The 24611-nt window shown below is 34.2% G+C and overlaps 2 protein-coding genes across 2 annotated transcripts in view; one reads left to right on the top strand and one right to left on the bottom strand.

Moving 5' to 3' along the window:
- The window catches only part of LOC118739186 (anoctamin-5), a 366850-nt gene that overhangs the window by 171219 nt on the left and 171020 nt on the right, over positions 1–24611 (bottom strand). The window lies entirely within an intron of this gene.
- Positions 19735–22101, top strand: LOC118739181 (protein snakeskin-like). Its single transcript, XM_036470366.1, has 3 exons — positions 19735–19946; positions 20909–21105; positions 21186–22101. Exons 1-3 carry the CDS (start codon positions 19893–19895, stop codon positions 21460–21462), a joined length of 528 nt encoding a protein of 175 aa, XP_036326259.1. The 5' UTR covers positions 19735–19892; the 3' UTR covers positions 21463–22101.

The following is a 24611-nucleotide window of genomic DNA, read 5'->3' as shown; positions in this document are numbered from 1 at the left end:
TTGTTTGCATATTCTTTAGAATGTTTCAGTGATATGTTAACGTATGTTTCAAACGCATTCTGTTTTTTCTGTCTGTGAAATGGGATTATCTAAAATGTACAAAGAAACGGTGCCATAAATTCTAAATTTTCAGAATTCAAACAAGCCGGAAAATAAATTTTTCTTGAAGGCGTAATTCATAGACAAATGCAAGTTTTTGAGTAATTTTTGAATTCCATAGATAGTTCCCAATCTACCAGTTTGATTGAAAAACATTGTAACCATATTAGCAGGATATAACAATTTACTGAACTAAATGTAGCAGGTTAAAATTAGTTGAAATTAGTATTATTTTGATAGACAAGCAGACAATGTTTGCGTATATTATTTGTGGGAATCTAATCGTAGTAATAAACATCGAACATGCGGAAACTTTGGCCGGTAGTTGTAGTCAGTATTTTTCCATCCTTAGAAACAGATCTGGGAAACAAAGGCCCGTAGTTATAGTCAAAATTAAGTCGACACTAAAGTTAGTTGCAGCTTTTTTGACAGGTATCCCATTGCAAATTATGTCAAAAAGCTGCAATTAACTTTAGATTCGGCTTAATTGTGACTATAACTACGGGCCTTTGTTTTCCAAATCCGATGGGAAAATAATTACTACATGTTAATACCTTTGTTAAGCGGCCCGGGTTTATCTTCCATAGATGTACTGTGTAAAAATGTCCGTTCATCTCGGTGGATACATATGGATACCGCTTTCGATTTTTTTTTTTTTTTTTTTTTTATACCTTAAAGGCTAAGGCAGTGGCAGCACTGCTTAGCAGTCTGACGTCAGGGGCCAGAACACACAAAACTGGATATTTAATTTGCACACATTCCAATGCATGCACACATACATACATACACATGTATGTAGGTGGATATCAGCAGCGTTGCAAATAAATTCATGCAAAACCCAAGTATTGTCGTAGGAGTGACGAGCGAGGCAAATGACATATACTTACAAACATACGTATATGTACATATACATACATATGTAAGTGTATATACCGTGCTGGAAATGTATCTAACTATAAGCTAACTTTAAGTTGATTAGGAAGGAGCTATTTCTATGGCGATGGCCGCGATATAGTCAAAGGTGGTTACCTCCACATTTCATGTAACTGACTTGTAACTAACTACTTTTGGACATAAAATATCGATAGGAAAAATAAAATTAATATTTTTATTTACTTTATTTATTTTATTACATTTCATATTTGTTTCCATATTCTGCTATAGGTGGTCCCATATTCGAACTCCATCAGACATAACTTTAAAATGGTAATATATAAAATTTCGATCTTCCTTTTATTTGTCCTCAATTCGAAAAAGTATTTGCGAAGTGCAGGATATTTAAATAGAAACGCGTTTAAAGAAAACAATCTCCTGCATTACTCCTGCATGACTTGTCAACTAGTTTCAAGTTGGCCTTTTGTAGCTAACTACAAGTTATATATTTTATAGAAATCCCGCAAAAAATGTAACTACGAATGGGTTATTTTTTATCAATTGATAATTTTTTTCTACAGGGTACCCACATAAGTGTGCTCAGATATCAATGGCAACATATTGACCATTTTATGGCGCTTTTTTACAGCTCCAAAGTCATAGGTGTGTTGGCTTTGGTATAAGCGCCGCGTACATGCGGGTACATAAACACGTACATACATCTTTATCTATTTGGCAACATAAAAAGAATAAAAGTTTTCTTGCAGAAAAGCAAAAGCATTATGTTAACACTGCTATTGTTGGCCAGTCTCTTGTTTACTGGTCGGCATTTTATTATAGACATTTTCTTACTATTACGAGTATTATTATGATTCACTGTACTGTTTTATTAGTGTCATTCATTGTACAGGTTGCTGTCGTTATGGCTTTTGAAAATTAAACTTAATTTATTAGACCTAGGTATAATGGATTTTCGTATGCCTACAGATACATACTTATATGTAGGTATGTACATATGTACTTATATACCTAACAATGCATGCACCTTAATATAACAAAGTGTGTTTGTATATGAACATACATATACATATATTTGGACATATTTGGTAAACAAAACGTGCATTCCACTGGCCGTCTTTGAGGTTAGGACTAGCAGAGGAATTAACAATCTTAGATCTTGTAAACCGAGAGGTTCCATAGCTGCCAACGCACTATCAATAATGACGTTAATGTCACAATTGTTTTGCCTTACTATTTAATATTCGCCAGAGAGTCAGTGGCCTTAGATGTATTCCACACGTCAAGTATGAAAATAAGTGCTGAAGGTGGGTGTTAATTTTGAATTTGAAACGAAAAAAATATATATACTTCGACTCGGCACCCATTGGTGGACAACGGAAGAAAGAGCGCTCATTAATACAAAAGAAGTACCAAGTGCAGAAGGACCTGTCTGTATTGGCAAATGGACAACTGGCACAATCTCGCAAAGAAGTAAGGTAATTGGCGAGGCTTTTTGAACCCAAAAAAGGTGTTTATTATCTGGAAACACTTGTTTGGAAAAACACTTTCTTAAGTAATAAATTTCAACTAAGCCATTAAAAAGGCTATGAAGGAAAAACTAATTTGATGATACAGTTGATGTTTGAAAAGAAAAGTGGCGGGAAAAGTCTGTAGTAAATAGTGTAGCTACCGGCGAATCGCAAAGTAAATAAATAAAATTAAAAAAAAAAAAACTTTTTAGTACATATACCACGCTTTTATAAATGGTCAAAAATTAGAAAATAATATATCTCAGTCCCATAGAATTTGTTTTGATAACTTTTGATTTTGAAATTTTAGCAATAGTCATTATAAACAATTTATTACCTTGTTTATAGCTACACAAGAACGCTCTTACCAAAAGCTGATTTGACTCAAAACAAATTCAAATTTTTCATTATTCATATAGTAGGTAGGTACTAAAATATCGCAGATCTCGAATTTCTGAAAATTACCGTTATATGGGAAGTGGGCGTGGTTACAGTCCGATTTCGCCCATTACATCAATACAAACCCATCTTGGATAAAGCGAAACCTACATACCATGTCTTAAAATCTTGCAACGGAATCAAATGCTACCAGAAAACCAACAACAACAAAGCTTTCAATTTATTTAACCTCTCGTTCAGCAGCAATGTGCATTTTTTTCAAATTTTGACGCAATTGTGCTAATTGTATTTCTAAAATCACGACTTTATTTTAAAAAGGAGAACTTTTTATTCTAATAACAAACTCATTTCTCTCTTCGAGCAGCTTTTGGAACTGATATCCAAACTTCGAAAAAGTTCATTAGGGGTACTGAAAGAATATTTGGTTTCATTCTACTAAACTATTTTGTCAGTATATTAGCAATTTTCGTCTATTTTTATATTTTCCAAAATCAGTTCATGCATCGTATTTTAAAATATTGTTATGGCTAACAATTACTGGCTAACCAGAATGTAGTACCACAGCCACAAGCTATTTCGCAAGCTACATCAGCTACATCAGCAATACTACTGTGGGCAGTTTAGAGCATTTAGAATATTTAAACTTTTGACAGCTCTTGCTACATCCCTGCAAACCATTTTTTTCAGAGTATTCTGAATCGTAAAGAAAGTTTGAAGAATTCGGAAAGATCCCATCCGATTTTTTGCCGAATTTTCTAAAATGAAATAAATTACGCACACTTCCATTCTTTTACGAAATTTCGGAAGAAAATCGGTAAAGAAATGAAAATAATGCTGCTGTGTGAAGAATTCCTTGCAGACTTTTTTCAGAATTTTCTTTATTTTTCGTACAGAAATTTCTTTACGAGTTCGTGTCAACCACTTCATATAATTTTCTTTGAAGATTCGGAAAAAAATCGTTACAGAAATCCGATACTTTTAAAGATTTCGTTAAGATTTCGGAAACTTTGGTTTGCAGGGATATTGCATCCTCACCATTCTGGTTAGCCAGCTATTGAAATCCGCCAATAACTTTAGTAACTAACTCAAGGCACATTAAGCGGGTAGCAGGAGAAGAGTTGCTAATTTTATTTTATTTTTTATTTTTTTTTATTTGCTCTCTAAATTGTCAAGCTTTTGTCGACACTTTTTACTGCGATCCAAGTAGGTATCAACAAAGGTACTTGTATCGGAAGCGCAAAACTCATTATGTATCAACATCTTTTTAGAAAAGCAACCCATTAGAGGAATGGCAGGATATGCGCACTACATTTCCGCAGCTATATGAGCAAGCCCGTCTATACATAACGGCTGTTGGGTCATCTGTCCATTGCGAGAGGTTTTTCTCAAACACAGGTTTAGTTGTAAATATATCAAAATCTCGAAACCATCTTCCAGGAAAACACTTGGAAAAGTTTATGTTTTTGGGAAATATAACAAAAAGGAGCTATTTTCTTAAACTTATTTTATATGAAAAAAAACTATATCTATTAATCTTTTAAAAATGTAGTCTATTATTTTTGAAATCAAATACTATACAAAAATAATTGTTGTCTTAAATTTTTAAATGAAAAATTATTAAAAGGTAAATAATCTTTTAAAAATACATATTCAAGTACTCGATATCTTTCCGCTACTGAGTACATATCGATACTTTAATTGATTCACTGATTTGAGTAATACCTTGATGGTATCGATTTATCCCCAGATACTACTACTGGTTACTAGAAGCCCTAATAGGCTTTAAGATAACCGGAGCTAAAGGATGCTAGAGTGAAAGCTTAATAGCGCAGCCAAAAGGGCTTTAATTTTAAAAAATCTTATTCAAGTTCATCTTGAATTCAAACTATCTAAATAACTATGTACAAAGAAATCATGATGAAGATAAAAAATGTAAAGTAAACATTAAAAAATCGATTTCAAACCGAGAACTTGTTACAAATTATTTTAATACAAGCTTTAACGCTCCGCGCAAGTTTTATAGCCTCCACTCGCTTCAATCTTCGCTCACACTCTGACATATGTAGGTATGTACATATTTTGAGCAATCATACGAAAAAATTCAAAATGATTTATAGCTTGTTATAACTCTATAGCACAGCATCGCTTCTAGCAACCGCTATGTCGTCAGCCTACACTCTAATTATTATTCACGAAATTACATGCTCGATTGTTCAACGAATAGTTTGTTTCAATTTCGGACTTTCTAGAGTGTAATATAGCTGCTGTGGTGTGCGTAAATTTACCACGAAAGTGTGTACAAGCTACAAAATATACATCTGCTGTTTGATTTCACCCGTAGAACTGTGTAAAGACGCTAACAAAAAAGGATTTTTACACACGAAAATGTGTAAACGAGAAAAATACATATTCATCGTGAAAATTTACCAAAATTTTTTAAAAATAAACAAAAATATACTCGATTTATAGTCGCATTTTTAAGCAGATTTTTTAGAGTGTAACCTATGAAGCTCTCAACAGACCGAAAATTTTGAATTAAATTAAATCAAACAACCAACTAAGGTCGCTAAGACGAACCACCTATCTATTCAATGGATAACCGAAAATGTTGACTGTCACAAGTTCTACGCGCCTACTCGATTTTTGGAAAGTGAACAAACAGAGATTTTTGCCACTTTAAGCATCGTTAATTTAACCAATTTTGCATGAACAAGGAAGTTACGTATACGCCCAGCAGGCTGAATAAATCGGATTACTAAAATATTTGTTTGGTTATGCTAGAACATCCATAAAAAAGTATAAGGTAGCTTGTCGTATTTCTGCTATAATTGTAAAATTATTTACTAAAAAATTTGACCAGATATATTTTCAAGAGCATAAAAATATTTCTGGCCACACACACATATAAAAAATTTACTGCAATGACTCTACCAAAGAAATATGAAAAAACGAGGTAGTCACAGGTGAACACAATGCGAGAGAGTCCATAAAAAATTGCCGCCGCAATGCAAGTTGGCATAAATTGTCTAAGTAAATCTGCATTGCAGCTGAGGCACGAAAGGCTAGTTAAACCTTTACGATGTAGTATGGAATGAAAAGACAAAAAAGATTACTTAACTCAATTAATGCACTCTGTGTTACAGGAATAATAAAAAGATGGATATTCATATTTTAAATAGCAAAGGCATTCAATTCAAGTAACATACCAGCATGCATATACATACATTGTATACATAGATAATTTAGCAGTTATACCGTTTTTATGGTACATACACACAATTTCAGAGTTCATTTTTATCGCAAGTAAAGGCCACGAAGAACAAAGGCGGAAAAATATTTTGAAATTAGAAAGGCTCGCCCATAGCAAAATATCGCTTTGTTAACTGGTAACTAGATTGGCCCAAGGCATAGTGGAAATTTTGTAAAGCAAATGAATTTGACAGGCCGCAAACCAAAGGAAAAAAAATAAAAAAAAATAATCAGTTTGTGCGAGTCTATGCACATGCTGTTGGCTTGTTGTTTCCCGTAGGCAGAAACCCTTAAAATTTTTTAAAATTAGAATATATCGACTGCTGAGTGGAAGATCGACCTATCTCGACAGCCAGTTCGAAAATGCTCTATCTCAAAAAACTTTTAAAGAACGCCCTATTTCAGAATTTAGATGAAGAACGTCCTAATTCAGAATTCGTTTCAAAAACGCACTCACGCTCAGCTGCCGATTCAAGAACGCCCTCTATCAGCACATTTTCAATACATTTTGAAGTGAGATAGGGCGTTTTTGAACCGAAGTCTGAGATAGGGCGTTCTTCAATCAAATTCTGAGGTAGGTTCTTTTTCAATAAAATTCTGAAATAGGGCGTTCTTGAAAAGTTTTTTGAGTTATGGCGTTTGTGAACTGGCTGCCGAGATATGTCGATCTTCCACTCAGCAGTCGATATGACCATGGAAAATGTTTTCTTTAGAAATTTCAAGACCCTACCCCATAATTTTATTCGTTTTTATGAGAAATATTATTGAGTATTTTTAAAGATCTTTTAAAGGTCATTTAGAGGTCGCGATCTGCGATTTAGGTCAGAAAATACGATTTTGTCAGAAAATACGATTTATGAGTTTTCGAATGACTATTTTTGATTTGATTTCAAAGATCGAATATGATCTGAGAAGAGGATATACATATCCTTTAAAATGGTATAAAATAATTTATTGTCCGACTTGGCTTGTTGGGATTTTTTAACAGGTAAAAAAAAACATATTTCTCTTAATTTTTTAAATTTTGACCACCGATAATTTCCACAAGAAATTTTAGGAAAATGGGGGTGGCTCACTTTATATCATATATGTATATCTCAAAAGCTACTTGACCAAACACATTGCACTTAGGCCTCTTAGGCGCCATATTTAAAATTTTTGAAATCGGACGAGTACGAGTACAATAGTACCAGTAATAAACTAATACTTTTATTCTATTGTTATCGTAAATTTTGTTTTACAAAATGCTTGCAAAAACGCTGATCAAAATATAATGAAAGTGTTGTGTTATCATTTCATTTATGGTTAATTTGTTGAATTTCCTTCAATTTTGCATAAAGTGTGAAACTGTGACTTATATGGTTTTGGATAAATCTTAGACCAATATTTTTATAGAACAATAACAAAAAAATTTAACTCAAAAAATAGTATGATGTGTGACGGAGGCCCTGGGGCTATTGATCAATTTACTCCTTTGATAACACTGTGGAACAAAAATGAACTTTTAAAAAACATAGGCCAAAAACCCACATAAGTATTTTCAAAATTTGGAGAAAGACAATTTGGCCGCTAAACTCAGATTTTTGAATCATGAAAACTTTTTTCTCGAGAACACGAAGTGATCTAATAAATGTGATTGAGCTGTGGGCCTCAGCTAACAAACTGGATATATGTGCACGCTATGTTTTTTTGTGTTTCACAGTGCAATTCGGACATTATTGGCATATGTACATACATATGTATGAAGAAGAACACCAAGCTTGCGCTGATATAAAGTCTGGTAAATTAGCTGTTTTGGCAAATTTTATGCGCTCTAATTTAATGCTTAACTGCTGCAAGTGTTTATAATTTGTACCCAACAGTTTTGGATCTTGTTTTACTTTTCGGGTTTGTTTGCCATGTATCTTTATACTCTTTATGCAAACAGAAAAGGGCGGCGATAGCCAGAAGGGTCAAATTTGATGCCCCACTTTTTTGTTGTAGGATGGAATCGCAGTTGTTTAAGCGAAACTAAACTTTTGTTATTACCATTATTGTTTCTGTTGTTGTTTTTGTCGTTTGTGTCATTTTGTTATCTGTGCGACAGCTAGCACGTGCTCGCCACTAAGCTTAACAGATATTTTGTAGCATTATTGTGTGGTCGTGCGTGCATACATATACTTTCGAGCAATATTGTGTAGATACAGATACCTTTAGCAAGTAGCCGTGTATATTCTAGTTAAATTATGTAAACTCTGTATACATGTACATGGTATGTATGTGTGTACGTATGTAAGCGTAAGTGTTTGAAAACTTAAAAAAAAAAAGTAAATTCTTTCTACGCCCGACATTTTAAAGTTTCACTAGTTATTTACTACTACCAAAAATTAGAATGCTTTCTCTCTACACAAACACGCACGCATACTCACATACGCACAAACTTGACTTCGATTTCTATTTGCATACATATATGTAGATAGAACAGGAAAAAAGTTTTCTTCGTACGCCTTTGCGCCTAGTTTTATGCCTCCAAAATTGTACACATAATCTCGCGCTATCGTTGCCATCGTGTTGTGTGTTTTGGCTCTAAAACATCAAAATATTTCAAGGCGCATTCGCTGCAAAATACATACACTGCTATACAAACGTATGTAGTTAAATATGTTTGTAATGTTCGAAAAAATCACTTTAAAACAACAAATGACAGAATCGCAGACGAGTGTTTGCACATCAGTGTTTTTTTTTTATATTTTCTTTTCGTTTGTGCGGCAAAAAGCACCAGTCACTCACACACACGCACCTACAAAGACTTTGTATTGAACGTGGAGAGACCTCGGCTGCAGAAGGCTGAGTGGAAAAACCGTTTTGCTGACCGCCGCGCACTGCACCGCTATCGTTTGACTGCTCCGTGCTGCTAGACCGAGAGGCCGTCCACATCCGTTCAACGCAACGGTTCGGTTCGAACTGAACACTCATTCGATGAGCACATCCGTTAAAAAGGACGAACGAACAGGACGTAAACAAAAAACATCGTTACGAGTCACCCGAAAAACTCCGAGGCATCATGGCAATGTAGACTGCTAAAGGATGTGTGAGAAAGAGATGATATGGCGGAGGGAGGGGGAAAGTTCAAACTAAGTAGGTAGGCCTCCTGCGCGATAGAAAAACATCGAAATACATTGCAATCGAAAAAGTTATACAATATGCGGTTTAAGTTTTTGTTTTTTGAAAAATCATTTAAAAGAAAAGAGTGCGGCTTAACCATTGAAAAATATTTGATTGAACTCGGTAATTCAAAGTATAGTTACTTACAAAATATTTATGCTTCTAAATTCTAGCAAGGAAGGCAGTTATGTAATCTTTTACAGAAGATGTATTTTCAAAGTAAAATAATTTTCTAAACGATTTAAATTAGTATTGAAAATTACGAAAACCGCTATAAGCATCCGATGGAAAATCGAATGCATATCGTCAACAATAAAAATTAGATCCCACCTACCGCACTGCCGCCGCAACAACAACGAATTTCTTTCTTTCTTTCTCTCTCTCCCTCCTCTCTTTCTCTCCTTACTGATGTCACATCGTTTGCCTTCATCCCATCTTTGTATCCTGTTACACTTGCTCGCATGTAAACAAAAGCCGCTTTCATTCATAAAAGCTTACCACAAGACAACAACAACAAAAGCAAATTTCGACACACACAACTATGTATGTATAAGAAAGTTTGTAAACAGAAAATTGCACAAGAAACGCGGTGTGCCACAGCTGCCTCAGTGAGATACGAGCGAATCGCGAATCAAAACAAAAACAAACAAATAGCATCACAAAAAGCTTGCGAATATGTAGTGTGCATAAAACATATGTATGTATGTATGTATCTGCAACAACATACAACAACTAAATATAATCGGGGGAACAAAAACAGAAAGCGAATGGGATAACCAAATTTGGCAAAGCACGCTGATACAGTGACTCATGCGCGCCAAAACAAAAACCGAAACAAGCGTGGACGTTTGGGGCAAAAAGTAAAGTCAACAAAATGTAAATAAATTAAAACAAATTAAACCAGCATAGGTACAGTGACACGAAATAAGTCCAAATTGAATCAAAATAAATGGTCCACTTAATGGAAATGAAGTTAGTTATACAATTGACAAAAAATATACATATTTATAAAAATAAATATTATCAATAAATATTACTTATTAAATTTTATATGCAACTAGAGTTACGCAGCAAAGTCTAATAAATGGAAATATGTATGTATGTATGAAAATCAGACGCGAACGTACAAAATATGAGTACGTACCCTGACGTTATGACGATTTAATTTATTTATATTTTCCATTAAAAATTTTTGTTAACTTTTTTATAAAAATATAGTTCATTCCACAGCAAAAACCAGCAGAATCAATTTTTAAATTCCATATAGAGCTCGGGAAAACTCAAGAAATACCACAAAATTTTCAACTTTTCAATCTAATTTCTTAGAAAAAATTTGACTAGTCGCGAAGTCGCTCATTATTTCATACATCCCTTGGCGGAGCAAAGAACAGTTTTGTTTAGCACTTAAGCTAGAGCATAGATCTACCACAAATGTGTAAATTAAAGAATGTTAAAAAGTAAAGTAGAGGTTTAAAAAAAAATCCAATTAAATGCAGCAGTAAAATTTGTGTATTTAATGCAGGTAGAATATTTGGTATTTTATAATCGGAAAAACCCAACGCATTTGTAACATGCATGGCAGACTGCAGCGACCGCGAACGAAATTATTTGTGTTAATAATTTAATTGATTCGTTCATATTTAAAAAGTTTCTGACTACAATATTAAGTTTCCAGTTATAAATTTTTACAAAGCTTTCACCCATATTTTAATATTTCTTTAAGTTTTTATTATTTTATACATTTGTATGACAAGCTTTTTTCAACTTCTTTCGTTTCGTAAACATTTCAAACGCTCTATATAACCATTTATAACAGTGGCAACCCCTTTAAAAAATATCTAGATCAAAGAATGTGTACATTTTTCTTTCAATCTACTAAAGCTTTTTCAAACACCTTTCGTTTGGAATCCATTTCGTAATATGTCATATAACTTTCAATTTTACACCCAAATTAATAAAAAATAAAGAAGACTTTAACTGATTTATAAATCGAAAATTTGTATGAAAATGTCACTTTATGCATTAGGCCATTAGTCTTTACTTTTTATGTTGATGTTAACGTTAATGAAAAATGTTTTTAAATCAAAGATTTCTTAAATAACTTTCGTTTAATACTAAAATTGTAATATTTCACTTTTCCTACCAATTAAATGGAATACAATTACTCAAGCAGGCGGTTATCCTCTTTAAAAATATTTTCCAAATTACACGTTCTGAAACCACCTTATTTTGACACAATTTTTTTTTTTTAATAATAAATATTATGGAAATAAAGCTCTCTTAAGCCTCTTTACTTCGACAACCCCAACGTAAAATGTTCTTTGTCTAATCAATTTAATCGAATTAAAGTTTTGAAACATGTGACAACCCTCTTCAAAAATGTATTCCATGAAGCTTAAGAGGTTTAACACTAGTTCGATATCCAATTGTAAAACAATGTTGTATTTAATTTTTTTTTAATGAATTTACTTAATATACTTTTTTTAAACAGGTGGCAACTCTCTTTTTTTATGTTTTATCATCCGGAGATTATAGCGAAAAAAAACCGAAAAATTATTATTCTATTTCTTTTTGTTTTTACTTATATGTGAAAGTTCTATTTGTTGTTGTAAATTTTATATGTGGACCTTCTCTTTATTGTTTTTTAACTGACTTCCAAAAAAGGAGAAGGTTGTCAGTTCGTCGGAATATTTATTTTTATATATTTTTTTGTTATGTATGTTAACGCATAACTTTGGACCACGTCAACCGATTTCGATAATTTGTTCTTTGTTTGCATCGGAACGGAAGTGTCTCAGAGGTGGTCCCATACCAATCTGGTTTAGATCCGACCATTGGATCATGATATATATATACATTTTTTTTTTTTATATGATAATTGAAGTCGGTTTGGTTTTTTGCTTAAAAATCCCTTGTTTGTAGTTTGTTTTCGAAAACTTTTTTCTTTGAAGGTATCTTTTATGATAACTTTACCGCCGATTGCATACACAAATCTCCGCTGTGTTTTCTTCAGTGTGAACACCAACGCTTCCCCCTCGCTCTGGCTTGCTTTATTTGTGAACATACCCTAAGAGGCTTGTTTCAAAGTAATAAAAAACAGCTGCGATTCCAGCCACGGCTCTCAGTTTTGTTAAGCGAATACTCTCTCCATGTGTCAACGCCACACATGAAATTTCACTGACTAAGTGCGTTAAATCGTTAATTGTACCCGTTAGAGATGAGTCGAGGACTAATTGATCTCCAATTATACCCGTAAGTGATGAGTCGAGACTAATTGATCTCCAATAATACCCGTATGGGACTAGTTGCGAATAATTAATGCGCAATTGTACCCGATTGAGAGTGATCTCTGAGTACTCTCTTTAGAGATTATTCGCACAATTTTTCGCACTGTGCATACATATATAATATACTCTACACGAATTTTAAAATAGCTCAACCTACTGCGTGGCGCTATGATGACTTAAGAGCTGACTCAGAATGCAGCAATTAAAGTCAAATGAGCAGCTGTGGGTAGTGTGGGAAATGGTCAAGTCGCAAAGACGTTTACAAATATTTACATTTTGGAGCGTGAAATCGCAAGAGAAGCAATTGATTATTTTTTTTGATATACTAGTTGCGCATAATGGAAGATATGCAATCGCTTTATTAAAAAAGGTATAGGAACATCCAGTTCTGCGTACAATAAAAAAAAGATATAATATAAAATAAGTAAATGCTGAAAATGATCATCGACACAAACGGTGCAATGCAATATGCTAAAGACTATACTGTAATAGTACGCATACTGATCGAATTATCATCGTGCCCGCATACATATAAATTATTTTCCATTAAACCATATATATGCACATCGAAATATGAACATACATACAAATTTGCATATTGCATACAAATGTATGTACATACTACATACGTATGTATATTTTTTATTCTGCGGTTTTTATTCCAATACAATACACTCATCAAGAACTGGTCGTGAAATGAATCATCAGTCGTCTGAGCGGTACAGGTCAAATTAGCTCACTGCTAAAGGGTACAATTAGGGATTGACGAATATTTGCATTCGCATTCGCTTATGCCATAATTTTTAACATTCGCATTGACATTCGCATTCACGACAACGCACATAATTGAGTATCTTCCAACTTCCAGTTCTACGAAAATCTTCTACAGGATTTTCGAAATCTTCGGGACTACTTCAAGATTTTTAGTCAATTTCGGGTTTTTTTCAACTACTTCGGGATTTTCAAAACTTTTTCCGAATTTTCGGGACTACTTCGAGACTTTTTGACTATTTCGGGATTTTTTGAATATTTCGGGATATTTGAGACGGCTTTGGGATTTTCGGCATTCTCGGGATTTTCGAGACTTTTTGGGATTTTTGAAACTCCTTCGGAAGAAGTATCGAAAATCCAGAAATAGTCTCAAAAATCCCTATACAGCCCCGAGAATTCCGAAGTAGTCGAAGATTCCGAGAATCGCGAATAGTCGATACCCAAATCGATAACAAAATTGATAAAAATATCGATAGTAAAATCGATACCCAAATCAGCAACAAAACCAATACAAAATCGATAAAAATATCGATAATAAAAACGCTACCTAAATCGATAACAAAATCCAGAAAAATATCGATTATATGATCGATGAAACCCGAAAATACCGAAAATCCCCAAATAGTTTCCAAGGATCTCTTCTATGATATCAAAATCGTGCTTGGCGACTTCAATGTCAGGGTGAGCAAAGAAGGGATCTTTGGAACCACCATCGGAAAATTCAGCCTCTACGACAACGGATTGAGGCTGATCGACTTCGCCGGGGCCCGAAACATGGTAGTATGCAGTACTAGGTTCAAGCATAAAAAGATCCATCAAGCCACGTGGCTGTCCACGGATCGAAAAACGAGGAACTTAATCGATCATGTTGTGATAGACGGAAGGCACGCTTACAGTGTTTTAGACGTAGGCACACTCCGGGGCCCAAACATTGAATCGGACCACTATCTTGTTGCAGCCAAGATACGCACCCGCCTCTGTGCAGCAAAAAGTGTGCGCCCAACAATGCAAGGAAAGCTTAACGTCGAAAAGCTGCAATCACAACAGACGGCCAATTTAGCCAATTTATTCGACACTCGACTCACATACTTGCTCTCTGAGAACACTCTTCAACAATCCGACATACGCGAGCGGTTGAACCACATTCCCCGCCGCCGAAGAAGTAGCTGGATTTCAGCGAGCCGGAAAGAACAACTGGTACAATGAGGAGTGTCAGGAAGCTGCAGAGAAAAATAATGCCGCCTACAGGGCCACGCTGCGATCGGGCGCAACATGCGCTGTGTGGGACCTCTATAGGGATCTGAAGAGGGATGCGTATTTGCCGCAATAAGAAGAGAGAGGCAGAACTGAAACGCTCAGGAGCAATTTAAATACTACACCAGCGTACAATTGCTGGCTTATGCCGATGACATCGACATCATCGATAAGAAAAATCTGTTCTGCCTTTTCTAAGTTGGATAAAGAAGCAGTGGTCTCAATTTTTTTATTTTAAATTATTATTAGGTACGAATGTACCAATCGTGTGACACAGCCTTAACACTGGTCAATGTCAATGTTCTAATAAGCATTTTTTATATTCCTATTATTAAGTTATACAACGATAACTTCAGTTGTTTGTAGTCTTTTTAATATTAATCCTAAACATTCATATATGAAATCTATGACATTCGTAACATCCCTAGGTACAATATGCACAAACAGGTATACATTCGAATATACATATACATATGTATATTAGCATATCGTCGTTTAAAGTACAAAACCGCCTGTCGTCGTTCTGCAAAACCGCGTAACTGACATCTTTTGCCAAAAATTGGATTTGCTCACATATCGCACACCGTCTTCAAAAGAGTCACAACTCAAAATAATACGTTCGTCAGAAAATGCGAAAAACTATTTCGTAGCACATGCTAATCATATGGGCAAGGGCGACTTTAGCTTAGGTTTTTTTAACAAATTATAACAAAAATTTGCTCCAGCTTTTGCTGAAAGGTAAATAAAAGCTCTGTGTACATTTTTAGCGCATAATTTCAAAAATGCCAAATTTTGAGTTCTGACTCTTTTGAAGACGGTGGGCGATATGCTCTTGACTAAATCCTTATCCATTAGTCCTGAAATATACAAGACAGAAATGCGATTGTTTTATAAAAAAAGAAAACCATTTTGAGAAAAGAGTTTTTACTCTCTAGAAAATAATAAAAAATAATTTATGCAACCTCACATACGCTTGCATTTTGTTGATACGCGGTTTTGTACTTTAAACGACGATATGTGTCATTTAGGCTGCTTTCGGCTAGCCGGTTTTGTCATTCAACCCATTCCGAATGATATCAAAAGTCTACGGGCGCTACAGCTGCTTTGCTTGTTTGAATGCGGTGCTCTGAGACATAGAGCGTATATATGTATGTACATATGTGTTTGATTACGCAAAGAGTGTTTTAATTGAAAAAAGAGCGATTAAAGAGCCAACTTGACATTGATATTTAAGCGTTAATATAAACATGTGCTTGTAATTAAACTTGAACTCTTTTAAACATTAATGAATGTATGTAAGATCACTCAATAAAAATATGTATGAATGGCTGTTTGCAGAACTGTGAGGGCTAGTTAGTAGAGCGTGATCGCAACTAAAAGGTTATCGTTTTTTTTTTATAAAAAAAAAATTGAGATTAGTGAATTTCAATGCTGCATATTTGTAAGTATGAAGAAATATAAAATTAGCCGAATAAGTAATGATTTGCGTGTAAGAGCACTATTAGCATGGGCATGGGCTCAAACACGGTTCAACCCAACATAAAAAAAAAGTTTTTGTTTTTGTAATAGTGGTCGCCAATCGGCAGGCAATGGCAAACTTCCGAGTGTATTTCTGCCATGAAAAACCAGCATTTCATAAAAATACAATCGCTGTTTGGAGTCGGCGCAAAACTGTAGGACCCTCCCTTTGTGTGATCAAGTCCTAGATTCTTAAAATTTGCATTTTGTTGTATTAGAATTGAGCGGGCTACAAAACTGAGAACTCGAAATTTTTATGAAACTTTGTCGAATTCTGCCAATTTTTGTACAAAGTTTGAAATTTGGACGTACATTTTGGTAAACAAGTTATACAGGTTAAATAACCGAAGCAGGTTGGCCAAGGAATGCTAAAATGCCTGTTCCCTATTTATATTTTCGCCACTGTACGTACACTCAATACATATTTATGTGCGTACATACATCGCTCTTAAGTTTGTGTCAATTAGGGGATTCACAAGACGTGTTAACCGTCGTAAAATCTTAAGGTTAACATCTTTTTTAATTAAAATGGTTTTAGGGGATTTCTAACTAAACCGAAATTCTTTTAAACTGATAAAGAATATATAATTAGCCAACCCCCCAACCATTTTAACCGCTATTTTACATAAACAAGTGTTAAGCTTAAGATTTTACGACGGTTAACACGTCTTGTGAATCCCCTAAATATAAGGCATGTTTCAATTAAAATATTAAATGGCGTGCGACGAAATTTTAAATAAATTAGCATTAGAAAATTTTTGCATTGAAACTCGCTTCAATAGCCGAATTAATTTGAGTATAAACTCGAATACAGATTATCATACACACATAGTATGCGGCTGAGCTTTGACAATTGGCACATTATAAATACTTGGCTTAGATGAGCTTGAATCTTACTTATCGTACAAATAATAAAAAAATATAAACATGTGTGTATGTACATACATTCAAACGTAAGCACATATACTTACATACATATATGTGTATGTATGTTTGCAGTATTAGAGTTTCTAATTTACATAAATACTTTTGGTGAGTCGCTGGCATGTGACTAAGCGAGGCGAGTATTAACGGTTATTAAATGAACCAAAGAAAACAGCTGTCCAGATGATTTGTGAAACATTTAGCAATCAGTGATGTATTAACTGGTACTGACGTCTGATGACACTACATTATTATTATCATTAGTTTTTTTTTTTTTTTGGACATTATGTATGTATTTAGTTATTAAATCTTTCTTTCGAAGCTAAAAATAAGTTTTCAAATCTTACAAATTATTATTAAATTTAAAATTTCTGCGGCAATGTTTAGATTCTTAGCCACGTGAAATCTGTCCATTGTGGTACTAAAATTTAATGGGCTATAAAACTGCATACCATACTTTTTTTTTAATCTGATTAAAAAGTTTAAAATCTTCATGAAAATTCATTAAATTTTCTTTAATTTTGTATCAGTTTTAAATTTTGATATATCGTCGCTACCAAACTATCAAATGTCAAACTATCGAAAGTGCGAAAATGCCTGTGCACTGCCTGGGCATGTGTAAAGGACTAGTTTCCACGCTGTGCCTTCACTTCGCTATATTTAAGTATGTAATTACAATCCAGTATAGCCGATAGCTTACGTTGCTCGTGCTTTTACTTTATTTATTGTAAATTTTTATAATAAATAAATAATAATAATAATAATAATACAATCCAGTAGACTGTATTCGGTCGGAAAGGACATGTTTCCGAGCCGCACGGACACTGGATTTCGTGTTGGGTAGTCGATCTGCAGGGACGAGTTCCAGAACCGAAATTGAAATATTGCGGATGAAAATATCGGTAAAATCCTTTCTTTTTTTTTTGTCTTCTTGCATATATCGGGCTAAGAGGATCTCTCGCTAATCTATTTGGATGGCTTATTAACCGTGCTGAGCAAATGGTGCTTAGCTTTCTTATTACCTCATGCACCGTATTTACATTATGATCTTGGTGGATATTCGTATTTTTTATGTACCACAGTGCTCTATATATGGCACGTAACATTTTTTGGATTGCAGTCTTTATAGTCTGTTTGTCTGGAATTGCGCGATGTGCTCCAAATCCCGATTCCATATGCCCAACATGGTTTAATGATCATATTAAAAAGCAACATCTTGTTATTTGGATGTTTGTCCTATAACCCATTGAAGGCTTGCTTGCTTGTGTTTTGCTTGAGAAATTTTGTTTTCCATATTCTTTTTCCTGGTAAGTCTCCTATCTAGTACCTTTCCAAGTTACTTGACACTATATTTTTGTGATAGACCCTTACTGTTTATTCTTAGTGATGGGCAAGTTTCTTTCTTCAGAATAAATGTTGTCTGAACACATTTACTCTCGTTAATCTTTATCCTCCAAGAACCCATACATAGCTCTAATTCTGGATTTCTACTACGCATTAAATGGCAAAAATGATGAATTACAATGATGGGTATTAAAAAATTATCGCGTCATTACGTTAAAAAAATACTCATTAATGTCGAATTTCCACTAGGCATTGAAATGTAAAAAAAATGAACGCCATTTAAAAAAATGCCATTGTGGAAATGAACTTAATGAAAGATTTTTGAATGTAATGACACGATTATTTTTTTATGTCCGACTTTGTCATTTGTCATTTTTGCCATTTAATGCCTAGTGGAAATTAAGCATAACTTTTTCAAAGATTCTTATATTCTGCTTGTAAGAAGTCTCTTTAGGGTTTCTACTATGGCTTAGGATAGCTGTGTCATAAACAAACATTGAAATGGTTCGAGTTTCATCAGTTGGCGAATCACTAGTGTATATTACATATATGTAATATGGGTCCTCGAGCACTGCCGTGAGGGATACCTGCATATATAGGGTGACTTTCCATTCTAAAGGAATTCTGTCTGACTCTGAAGTTTCTTCCCAGCAGAAAGTTGGTACGCAACAAAATTTAAAAAGTAAGTTTGACATCATAACAATATAGCTCCTACAATTAAAATGACAGCCATTGTTCTATTTTACAATTGGTAGATCAGTTGAGGTCATCATTCTGCTAGCGCAAATTGTATTGAAAAATTCTTCAACACACATTAATAAACCGATAAGATATAAAATACTAACATACATATAACTACTAAATATGTAGGCACTTATAGAGACCTAAAATTGTCACAGGCAAGCGCGCAAGTTAAAAATAAAAATAAAAATAAAAAGCAAGTGACAGCGGCCAATATGGTGTACTGCGTCGGAAAAGCTTAGTAAAAGCAAAAAATATATATGTAAGCACCATAAACAGATATGTAGGTATGGTACATAGATATGGAAGTAGGCATAAATGTAAAAGTGTTTGCAGATAAATATGCATATTACGACCACTCGCGTTAATGAGCATAAATTTGTAGTTAAATATCTTCATAAATAAATACGTGTAAATACACTCAAACCCATTGTATGGACGTCGGGCACCTGTTACACCGAAATACATATGTATGTACATGCATACACATGCACCTATGATACCGTTTTATCTTATCAGCACGATTGCAAAAGCTCAGACTTTTCCTGTTGCTTGTTTCGACGATTTCTTCAATCGTTTTCACTTCAGTTAACGAACGACTAAGCACCGAGCCTAAACGAATAAAACGTATTTTTCGAATTGATCGCAAGACAGTAGACCAATTATCAAAATAGTGATTAAACGCTTTGTTTTTTTGAGAAAACGACAGCAATTAAATTCTATTACTTGTTTGGAAAACTGAAATTGGCGCAGTGAAAAAATGGAATGGTCTTTGATTTGGATAGCATCGATTGTCATAAAATCGCTGAAATTGGTAGGTCGCCCTCGCAGAGAAAATATTATGTATTGTATGGGAGTATTAGAGTGGTCCAATTTTAGTACAGGGGAAAAAAATTGCACCCTAGAAAACGGGCACCCTCTAGTTTTTTTCCTTTTTGATATTTGTAATATCCATACCAACCTTCATTTTTCTACTGTAACCAATACATTAGACATTATATTTGAAATGCTCTTAGGTTGCTTAACGAATTGTTTGATTAATATATGTGCGCAATACTTCTAGAGTAAAATATGAGCGTCAAGAGTATCCTCTAAATATATATGTACTTAGAAACGTAAACTTTGGTACTGGCACTTCTTTCGGCAGAAAAAAAAATTTTGGAAGGCGCAAAGCCATATCGCGGAAAAATTTTTTTTAGACCACTCTAGTGAGCGCACGTTAAAAAAAGAAAAGCCTCATATTTCAGTTATGTATATGTGTACTTACATAAATTAGTTTTCGTCATGTCTTTGAAAAGAATTTGTTAAGTAAAGTAATGTTCTTTTTTGCCTCTGGTTTAGTAACAAATACATAACATTACTTATCGAGCAAGCAACAGCAGAAAGAATTGTGTATTTGAAATCAACGTTTTACTTATCTTTACTTCATTGGAATTTCGATATGCCAGCGATATTAGTCATAACCATCCAATTTCGAAACCAATGACTAATTTTAGTACAGTGGATTTTAACTATGTATTTTTGTTTAAGGGTCGCAGCTTTATAAATTGGCTTTCATAACTCTGCATTTTTTGTTCTTAAAATTTGAAAGAATATCGATAGTATCGACGGAATATGTAGGAAAATGTAACAACTGGTGTGCTTTGTTGAACTCAGCCAAAACAATCAAGAAGGTAAAGAAGAGGAAAATGTAACTTCTTGGAAGCTTATATATAAAACCCTTTTAAAATTCATATCCAGTGAGTTAAATGTTTACATTTCTTCTCTCATTCACAGCTCCTCAATTTGGGCATCATTATAATTTATCGCATCGGCTCCGGTGGTTATTTTCTTGGCGTTGGTGGCACATGGAATCTGTGGGAGGAGAAAAGTGCCGGTTGTGAAATATTCGCTTCCGGTGTCTTCGTTGGCTTTATTGTCTATACAGGCGTGCACACGATTGCCTACTTCTTTGGTCCCAACAAATACAGACAGTAAGCATTGCAATTAATTACTCATTTTGTTACACAAATATGCACACCTACATATGTACACATTTTACTCTAATTTCCAGCGAACTCACCGACACAATCATGAACGTGGTCGGCACCTTTTTGTGGACTCTAGTCGGCGGTATTGCCCTTCACTACTGGGTCGGCTACATGGACACTATGGACTACTCATATTTGAGCGTACAACATGTGCCTATTACTGCGAGTAGTGATAAGTTAGTTGGCATTATAATGGGCTCATTGTGTATTGTCGAGGGCGCTTTGTATTTGGTGGACACGGTGATGAGTTGTCTGCACTACTCAAAGGGTGATACTGATTACACGGGTGTAGCGCGTTAAAGCTATAGAAAATTGCCATAACCTCCACGCACATGCATATACACACATTCAAATACATACATTCAAATGACAAATTACATACCCAGAACTTATGAGCAACAACAAAAGTGTCATAATTGCATAGAATACCTGAAGACATGCAGATTTCTCTCTACCGTCTACTAGCATTTATACACATACATACACATAAAGACAACGCTGCCTAAGATAGTTAATTTCAAGTTGGCAGAATATTTAGAGTTAAGTAAAAATAGAGATACATACATATTCATGCAATTATTTGCATATAAATGCTGAATTATTATACATAGTACATAGATTGTATGAAAAATATTTCATTTTATATTGGTAATATAGGCATTTTGCATCTAAATCTGCCAAGTAAGATCCATCAAACGTAATAGTTAATAAAAATAATTCTAAAAAATCAGCTAGAAGAGAAAGCATTATACTTTTTCCAATGGTGGAATTATACCACGTGAAATAATTAGAGAGCGATAAAGATTTCGACACTGCCTTATTTGAAAATTTCCTAATAAAATTTGAATATAAGGCTGCCGAATGTCAGAAAATAAAGAGAGAAACCTGTTTTTTCCATTATACAGAAAACTTTTTGTAGTTCTTATCATAAATGTATGTATATACTTACATACACACACTCTTACTTTGATATTTTCAGAATGTCTAAAATATTGTTTTAATAAATAAAAACACTGAAAGTAAAGCATTTTTATAAACACTTTTAGGGTAAATATAAATATACTAGTTTGTCTTTCTGCGTGTTAGCTTGGATGTAATTTATTTCAATTAAACTTAAATTATTTAAATTCAGCAAAAAATAAGAAATTTGCACATATTTCCCCCTTGAAAGTATTTTCAACTACTAAACCTTTTTCATCTGACACCCATCTTGTGGCAAATATTTTAATACATAAATTCCCTTAATTTAAGTTGACATTTTCAAAACTATTTCGATTGATACATATATATTGCAATAATGCATTTAATTTATTAAATAATCTGGTATCAACCCTCTTCAAATAATAATAAAATATTGTTTGGCCAAGCTTCTCCTCCGATTTGTCGCGTGCGCCTTAATGTTGTCACACAAATGGAAGGAACGTACACTCTTATAATCGCGACTTTTTAGCCGTTCCAAACTTGCACTTCATTAGATTAAAACTGTATGGGCTATAAAACTGCACGACTAAAAATTTTCTGAAAATTCAGAATATAAAGTTGAAATTTCGATGAAAATTTTTTGAATTTTCCTAAATTTTGTATAAAGTTTGAAACTGTAATTTACATGGTTTCTGTTAAACCTTAGACGGTATTTTTTAAATAAAAATACCAAAACAAAATTAGTTCGAAAAACATTACGAATATTTGAAGAAAATCAACACGTGGTCATTTGTTTAAGTCACTGTATATCCAAAAATATTAAAGTTTTTATGGGAACGTTGATAAATCACTGAATTCACCAGAATACGCTTGAGTTTTTCGTAATCAATTAAGTATTTACATATCTCGCAAAAATGCACATATGTACAGTATATTGGATATTATTACCCTCACATGATCAGCAGGAAAATAAACTTGCAAAATAATAACTAAGTAGAAGTAATTAAGCTGTTGGAGCTGACAACCTGCCAGCTGAGCTATTCAAGTACGGCGGCGAGGAGTTGATAAGGTGCATGCATCAACTCTTGTGCAGAATATGGTCAGATGAACGGATGCCTGGAATTTTAGTGTCCTCTGCCCAATTCACAAGAAAGGTGACCCCGCCATTCGCGGCAACTACCGTGGGATCAGCCTTCTAAGCATAGGTTACAAGGTCTTATCGAGCGTATTGTGTGAAAGACTGAAGCCCACCGTCAATGAACTGATTGGGCCTTATCAGTGTGGCTTTGAACCTGGAAAATCCACCATAGACCAGGTATTCACAATAGGCCAAATCTTGGAAGACCCGCGAGAAAAGGACTTCTCGACTTTAAAGCCGCTTTTGACAGCACTAAAATGAGTTGCCTATACGCCGCTGACTTCTTTAATCTGATGTTGGAGAAGATAATAAGAGCTGCAGAACTGAACCGCTCAGGAACAATTTACTACAAGAGCGTGCAATTGCTGGCTTAAGCCGATGACATCGATACCAACGGTATCAAAAATCGCGAGGATAAGTCGAAGTATCTCCTGTCATCAAACAAACGCTCAGCACATTCGCGCCTTGGCACCCACGTCACTGTTGACAGTTACAATTTCGAGAAAGTAGAGAATTTCGTTTACTTAGGTACCAGCAAGTAAAAAAAAAAAAAAAAACAAAAATCATGTAATGCACACTCAAAAACATACGTATCGCCGTTTAAAGTATAAAACCGCGTATCAACAAAATCGCCAATCTTTAAAAGGGTGAGTAGAACTAAATATACCTTCAATGTTTACTTTATTTTGACTATAAATATGCCCTGTTATATTCTCAACAGTTTGTAATGAAAATCAATTTCTCTTTTATATTGGATAAATTTTAAATCTACGCTCTGCAGCCGCAAGTAAGTTAAATTATAAATGAATGCAGTCAGCTTATTTGACCCCAAAACGTTTAAATATTTTCGACAAAATTTTAAAGCTGCCACTGCATACATATGAACTACATAGTGTTGGGAAGAATCGAGTACTTTCGAGAATCGAGTTCTTTGGTATCGATACTTCCTAGGATCGCGTATTATTTAGAGTACTAAGTACTTTCTTTAAATTTACACATGTTGGTAACATTTCAATGCTTAGTGTAGAAATCTCACAAGCTGAAAGTACCTACTTTATTCAAATTAATATATTAATCCTGAAATATGTACGTCAAATGGACGGCTAACCTTACTGGGTACAAGTATTGTACTTGAAAACTATTAAATATTCAAATGTAGTCCAATCATTTCTAAATATCGGTAAATATAAATAAAATTCCGGATGAGTTTTCGGGAGTGACATCAGTCGACTGAAGAGCTTCGTTGCAAGCACGGAGCGTTTCACTTGCTAAAAGCCATTGGCTGTCGTCATTCTCCCTTAGCGTACTCCCTGTGTACTTTTCCCTCTCCCCTCTTAAAGGCATCACAATGAACACTTTAGTCTAGACTAAGTGAGCCTCCATCTACGCA

Source organism: Rhagoletis pomonella, unplaced genomic scaffold, assembly GCF_013731165.1.
Source record: "Rhagoletis pomonella isolate Grant_MI unplaced genomic scaffold, Rhpom_1.0 Rhpom_scaffold_00005, whole genome shotgun sequence".
NCBI lineage: Eukaryota > Metazoa > Arthropoda > Insecta > Diptera > Tephritidae > Rhagoletis > Rhagoletis pomonella.
Note: the sequence above shows the minus strand (reverse complement) of the source record. Positions and strands in the feature narration are given on the sequence as shown.

Coding starts and splice junctions, on each gene's coding strand:
- LOC118739181 (XM_036470366.1), top strand. CDS start 19,893: ATGGAATGGTCTTTGATTTGGATAGCATCGATTGTCATAAAATCGCTG. Junction 19,947..20,908: donor TCATAAAATCGCTGAAATTG/GTAGGTCGCCCT, acceptor TCTCATTCACAG/CTCCTCAATTTGGGCATCAT. Junction 21,106..21,185: donor GGTCCCAACAAATACAGACA/GTAAGCATTGCA, acceptor TCTAATTTCCAG/CGAACTCACCGACACAATCA.